The sequence below is a fragment of the Aptenodytes forsteri genome, unplaced genomic scaffold (assembly GCF_000699145.1).
Source record: "Aptenodytes forsteri isolate BGI_AS27 unplaced genomic scaffold, ASM69914v1 Scaffold132, whole genome shotgun sequence".
NCBI classification, from domain to species: Eukaryota; Metazoa; Chordata; class Aves; order Sphenisciformes; family Spheniscidae; genus Aptenodytes; species Aptenodytes forsteri.
Genome location: NW_008795520.1, coordinates 4,911,000 through 4,918,147, shown reverse-complemented (window position 1 = coordinate 4,918,147; position 7,148 = coordinate 4,911,000). Strand labels below are relative to the sequence as shown.

Here is a 7,148-nt window from a genome sequence, read left to right as displayed (position 1 = left end):
AAAACAGGGTAGTGTATAATGATCATGGAAAAGTGTACACTTGGATTCGTTCTTGGAACAATAAGGAATATTAAGGTATCTTTTCATGTTGGGTTTCAACTAAAGTATAACAATATTTGCACAGCCCTTTTGATAATTACAAGCGGACTGATACTATTCATTTTCTATAGTATAGATGTTGATCTGACAAAACCCAAAATGTTTAAGATAAAAAATTTCCTTTTTATATAAAGTCAAAGACCTACTTGTAATTAATAAATGCACATAAGAATGCCAACTAGCCTGTCTTTTGTAAATTGAAGTACTACTGATTTAACTCAGTATAGAGCCGTACCAGGATCCAGTAGAGAGCTGTGCTCAGCACCAGGGCATGCGGTAAGTCTTGCTGCAGCAGGTTCTGTGCTGTCCGAGGGGTTGCTCTCATCTGTGCAGGGGCTGGGACAGCTAGGGGTTAGGATTTATGTTTAGTTTGTTTATACTATTGTCATTTTAGACAAAAACAATATCAAAGTTTGCTTATACCAAATCTTGAAGTACTGCAAACTTGGCCTGATTAGGAGGGATTTCTGATAGCTCAATGTGTTATTAAGATATGAATCTGAGGGTACACAAGTGAAAAGTAAAGTAAGATTGAGGAACAGCGCACTAAAGAATGTAAAATAAATAGCAATGCCTTGCAGTATGCTGAGAACTTATTTATACTGTGGTATGTTAACACTGTAGGGTAGAATAAAGGTCTGTCAGATTTTGACCTTAAATAGTCTAAGGCTGCGTAGATACTTCTACAATTACTGCTGTTTTACTTTGGTTTGCTTTAAGGTCTTTGGAAGTAGGTGAAAACAAAAGAGCAAGTAGCCTCTTTCAGTGCAGCACTAATTTTGTCCTATTATAAGCAAAGAGATTACAACTAAATCATGTAAAACAGTAAAACAAATTCTCACTGTTGCAATGGGAAGGTAGTATAAAATCTTGGCAAAAGTTACCTTGAGTTTTATTTAATTGAAGCATTCAAGCACTATTTGGTATCTCTCAAGTAAGACAACTCAGCCAAAAGCAAATGCTTTCATGGAGACTGACGATTAAGTTTAGGAGCTGAAAGTAGTATTGTGTAGCCCTCTGGTGCCACGTATGAAATTCACGTTCTCCGATGTTTGTGTTCAGGCACAGGCTGTCCATACTGTCTGTGGGCAGTCCGTAACTCTTCTGCAGTTCCAGTGTTGGCTTCCCCTTCAGTCTATCCAGAGAGTCCCTTCTCACCACCGTACTAACACACAGTCTCCATTTTCTATTGAGTAAAACTGCAAAGGCTTTAAGTCATTGTCTAGTTCAACTTCTTTTCCTTCCAGCTAGAGTAAGAAAGGAAAAAAAACCTGATCAGACTTAAACTGAAATCTGTTCCTGTAAATCAAATATAGATCAGGCAGTTGCAGTCAGGGAGGATCTGTCATATTACAGGAATGAAATTAGGTTCTAAATTACAGCATGAACACTGCCCTCCTTAAGTGAAATCAATTTCATTAGGTAGTATTTTAGAACATGCTCTTAGATCTTTAGCAGCATGCAGTATTTTATTGTTGAATTACCCATTTTTAACTCACTTTAGAACTTTCGTAGGACAGTTTCAGTTCTGAACCAGGAATTTTAAGTAGGCGATACAGCAATCCTTTGACCCTCTGAATAGTCATAGACTCTGCCAAGGGGAAAGAAAGAAAAGTTATTAGAAAAATGCTGCTACCACTGAGCTGTAGCAAAGTACTAGTGTTTCAACTGTACTTGCTTATAGCAACAGTCAAAGGCTGGATTGCTGCTTCAGTTCTAACACTGCAATAATGTCTTTTGTACCCAAACCCGTAACTGCTAATATCAAATTGGAAATGGTTTAATCTCTGGTGGATAGGACAGGATATGCTACTACGGTTTAAGCGCTTTGATCCCATATACCAAATTAAAAGTGTTACAGCTTCATAATTTACCTTTTTTGAGTCTGTATTTACTACATGCTAAACTAAGTGACCTTTGGGACACATACCAGTCAGGTTCTGACTACTTGCATCTGACGACTGTTCCTTGAAGCTTTCATTACCAGGAATTGACTTTCCCAGCACAAATAAATGAATGTCACTGTGGAACTAGTGCCGTTCTTAGAAATGGTATTACATTAATTAGTCCCAAACAAACTGCCAGCAGAGTTGTAGAGTGGTTTATATTATGAAGTCAGTTGCACGAAGGGGTATTTTTTGTAATGGATCTTGAATGAGTAAATGTAGTTTGTTCCAGAGGTGAACAAACCTGTGTTTGCAATAGATATACTCAATTTTGGTTGAACTTTCACTTCTTTTGAAGCTTTATCTAAAGGCACAGCAATAGTGAGTTATTCCTGTAATACCACACACTGTACTTAGACAAATATTTTTCTATCAAACATTTTTGTAAAAGCTGTATCTATCTGATTTTATGCAACTTGTGATAATAAATGTGATTTTTATTTTAGAATAAAGCTTGAGTAAGTAAGTCTTTTCTCTCAGACTCCATTCTGACACATCTTTCCAAAACATCATTTTAATTTACAAAGTCTATTCATTCTAGTCTCACTACAGGCACTAAAACTTCAAAAGACAAGTTTGGTACAGGTCAGAATTAGATTTCTAACTTCACGTGTTAGATACTAGACCTCAATATCTAGAACTGCAGACTATGTAGTTGGCTCTTACAACTTCATGTTCTTGTTATTTGGTTAACACATCCACCAGATTTCACACCAGTTAATTAGCCTTTGATTGCCTCAGACACATTAATCATGAAACCAACAGCAGAGGTCATAAGACAAGCATCAACTTTCAATCTTCAAGCTGGACTGAACGTACATATGAAGGTCAGAAAAATAATGACTTTTTTAAACAATTTCTACCTTTGTCATTTCTTTAATACAGTTACTTGAAAAGGAACTACAAATCAACTGCTTAAACACAAGCCAAGACTTCTTACCTGGTAGCTTTTTCTCTACTGGCTTCTGTTCAGGTTTCTCAGGACATTTAATTGTCAAAGCTTAAGGAAGAATGGTGAGGCATTAGTGAATGAACGTTAAGCCCTGTTCTGTCAGGAGCACAGAGTCTTTCTAGTCTGTTTTTATTACAAACTGCTTCCCCTAGCTCAGCCTGATCTCCTAAAAAAATTAGGATGTAGGCTGTATCTGAGCAGCTAAGATAGCATTTAGTCATTCTCTGAAAAATTAAAAGTAATTTTATTAAAATAATCAAGTTTTGATTCATCTTTGGTAAATTAGGGAAAATACTTTAAGTGACTCCCTAATACTTAACATGTTGTTTTTTTGGTCAAAAGGAGTATTTACCTAAAAATGCTTATTTTCTAGTTAACGTTTTAAAATAACCTGCAGTAGAATGGAAACTGCTTACTCAGTTTAAAGCAGGTTTTTGACCCTCAATATCTCAAAAGCACCGTACAAGCACATTTTGAGGAAGTTACTAGCCTAATTCTTTTACAGAGATTAAAAATCTCATCCTTAAAAAAGGTTTCTATTATGTCTAGCCAAATAGATTCCTTGTTCTATTTAGTCTTCCACCTAAATGCATTAGAATGTAATGCCTTAAACTACTATTTTGCCCATGGAGTAAAAAAAGGTTCAGTTCTATCAACCGGGAAACAAAGCTAAGTGAATTTGTAAGTCTGGGACGTAACCTAGTTTAAATATGTAGACAGCCCCAAACACCAAAGCTACCCATATCTTTCTTGACTGTCCTAAAGTTAAGAAGCTATATATTAAAAAAAAGTTATCAGAAAACAGTGCAGCTATTGAGGTTAAAATCTCAAATGTCTTCCGTGGAGAAGCCATTTACACTGTCAGAATGAAGTACTGATTACCTCTATTCTCCATTAGGTCTTAATTAAGAAAATGATTCGGCTTGGGTTGACGGGGGAAATGAGATAGAGTACACAGAAGCAGGTATCTAGTCAAACTCATTGAAACACACAGTTCAGAGAAGCAGAATTACAAGCTGGAACTCTGTGACATCTCAAAGGCTTTTGAACCTTTTGTTCTCCATATACACCAGGAAACACTAAGCTCGTAAAATATTTTAAATGCAGAAGTGCAAACGACCATTTCTGGCCTCTTACTCAGAAGCTGATTTTTCAGAGTCAAAGGCTGTCGTCCCTTCAGTTCTCCTTCTTCAGGTGCACCATATTCTGTGTGAACGAAAGTGCGCGTAGACATGAACCCTTCAAAGACTAAAACTCAACAGTAGACCTAAGAGCACTGTGGTGTTGGATCAGGCACGAGCCTGCTGCCTCAGTTCCCCCAGCAGCTAGGACACTGAGTATAGAAGGTGGTAGGCTCCTGCAACACTAAGTGCTGCAGACATGAGCCTGGATCAACTGCTAGAGCATTTAGGAGGGTGCACAGGCACGTGGGATGGGGTGGAGCGGGTGACAGGCACATGGAGGTGCTGCTTAACATTCCCACTTTAAAAAAGCCCCAGGTAGAGACAGCTGCTGCCTGCTCACCGGTAGAGTTATGGGGCAGATGCTCACAGGTGTCGTCCCTGAGGCAGCAGCGCCCGGAAGGGTGCGGTACTAGGCAGCTGCCCCACAGAAGCAAAAGCCATTCGCACACAGGCCTGCCAACGGCTGGGCTTTCCTGAGGTGGCAGAAGCAGATGAAAAAAGCATCAAGGGGAAGGGAAACTGAAGAGAGACCAAACCAGTGCTACCACAATGCCAGAAGTGAGGAAATGCTAATTTTACTGTACTTGTACTTACTAAGACAAAGCGATGGGTATCTGGGATGGGCAGCAAGAAATTCTTCACTTGGTTTGTTTTTCTCTGGGTTCCAATTCCCACCAGCTGCTAACCAGTCATTTCCGAATATTTTGCGATAATCAAGCTCTGCTCCTCTTCTTTCAGCAGGAAGGATCTGTGCTGACACAGGAATGGCACATAATACAATCATACAACTTTCCAGAGAAGAAAATCTAATTAATGACACTGACTCCTTGCTCGCACTTAGGTGTTCAGTATGTTTTAGTGCTACCCAGAATCTTACAAACCCTATCTCTAAGAACTGACTGATCAATATATTCAGTACATTTTAAAGCTGTTAAGAATCTTACAACCCCTACCTCCATGGACTGACCGATCCATAAACGAATATCTAAGCAAAGATGTTACTGTAAATGATGACGCAAGGATGTTTTTTGTAGCTATGGAACAGATGCTGCTTCTGCTCTCTTTTATGATAAACATTTCCTGAAAGTTTGATTTGGTTTAGGTAATGCTATTTTCCTATTACAGAAGGCAAATGCTTGTATTACTGTCACTGAAAGAGATTCAACTATGCTGCTTTTTCTTTTGGTTTTTTGGCCAGAGTATGGTTTTTGTTAACAGTCCTGCAACTTCAACATGACTTGGGCACTTGGAAGAAAAACACCATTCTTCCATCTTGTCCTAGAACACGCTGAGTCAGCAGCTTTCCCAAACAGGGCTGGATCTTGTAGCCCTACTGAGTGCCCCGTTGACTAGGTGATGGAATAGTCGGCGTTTTACTTTTCCCACCCCCAAACAATCTTAAAAGAAACCAAAAACAGTTCCTCAGGCAATGATTTAATTTTTGTCCCCAGACTCATGCAGTCTGTTGAAGTATCACGTACCTCAGACTTGTTCAAAATCTCCAATTGACTTATCTTGGCAATAATTAGCTGTCTCAGGGTCTCTGGGTTCTTCTCTGTGTCCATGAGAGGGTTATTGTGACACTGCAGTGACCGCAAACTTGGCAGCTTATCAAGCTCATTGATAGATGACCACTGAAATGGAAGGGGACAGTCTCGTGAGGAAACATAAAACATACTTCATTTCAGAACAACACACAGTAACATTGACTTTTCCTGTACGATGACCATGACAGAAACTATTCTTTTGGTCAGCAGAACCGAGTACTTTCATCCCGTTCATTTAGCTAAGGGAAAAACTGCATGACATTTAATGGAGTAAAAAAACCCCAAAAAACACAACACACAAACAAGGAACTACTCAGCATTTTAGATCATTAGAATTCTGCAAGAGGAATTTATGAGGTAGCAGAGTGATATGACTAGCTACCATAAACATGTTTAACTGAGACGTTAAGAAATGTTTTTGAATTTTTAAATTATGCCTCTGTGCTGATCAAAGTATTCAATAGTTACCTCAGGATCTTACACATACAATCAAAGAAATTTTAAAAAAGCAAATTGCAAGTTACTCTTAAGCAGATACATGTATTTACAAAATGTGAAACTATCACAATCTAACCTACCTGTGCTATTTTATTGTCATTTATTGCAAGGCCTTTTAGTGAAGGAAACATTTTAGTCTTGCATCCTAGGAAAAAGAATAAATTTACAAGACGATAGTGAAAACTTTAAATAAACACAATTATAAAGCTATAAATAAAATACTTCTTTTACATACCAAATCCAGCATCAGGAAAGTGTATAGAAGATATACCAGTGTTCCTAAGTATTAGCTGTTCTAATCTGAAATTTAATAGATACAATGATTACTGTACATGGCACGGGAAGCTTTTTGTAAAGAAATACTACCTCAATTTTTTTTTTAAACAAAGATCTAATAAACTTTTGACATGATGCATAGTCACTGACAAATGAACAGCAGCTTCACAGACAGCACTCAGACTTCAGCAGCATTCAGGAATAAATTTTTCAGAGAGTAAGTGCAGTAATTTCAAGCTGTGCAGCTACTGATGAACCTGCATTAGACCGTCACGGTCAAACTGTTCCTAAGAAAATGACTTCCATAGCTCCTTTGCTTTGCCACTGCACACAAACTCTACAGTCCTGTCATCTTGGATAAAACCCTGTGCATACTAATATATAAAGAACTTAGTAACGTGATAAATCACTTTCGTTTCATAAGTGTATAATGAAAACCTAATAACATACAGCTTAAGAATGTGTTACTATACAACAAAAATAAGATTACATTGAAATAATTCAGTTACTCTCCTCAAGAGGGCAAAATGCCTCTATTTCAAGATTCCATAAATCTTCCATGCAACATCAATACTATCATATTTCAGTCAACAGAGACTACGGAGACGAATATCCAGGACAAAGAATTTCCAGCAAATTTGTTTAG

General features: G+C 37.9%; 1 protein-coding gene across 1 annotated transcript in view; it reads right to left on the bottom strand.

Moving 5' to 3' along the window:
• Window positions 1-334: 334 nt before the first annotated feature.
• TBCE (tubulin folding cofactor E) overlaps window positions 335-7,148 on the bottom strand; it is a 29,056-nt gene continuing 22,242 nt past the window's right edge. The window contains 8 exon segments of the mRNA XM_009281793.2: window positions 335-1,346; window positions 1,599-1,690; window positions 2,986-3,045; window positions 4,135-4,203; window positions 4,776-4,929; window positions 5,663-5,815; window positions 6,307-6,371; window positions 6,462-6,526. Coding sequence (XP_009280068.1) covers window positions 1,254-1,346; window positions 1,599-1,690; window positions 2,986-3,045; window positions 4,135-4,203; window positions 4,776-4,929; window positions 5,663-5,815; window positions 6,307-6,371; window positions 6,462-6,526 — 751 coding nt within the window. The 3' untranslated portion in view covers window positions 335-1,253.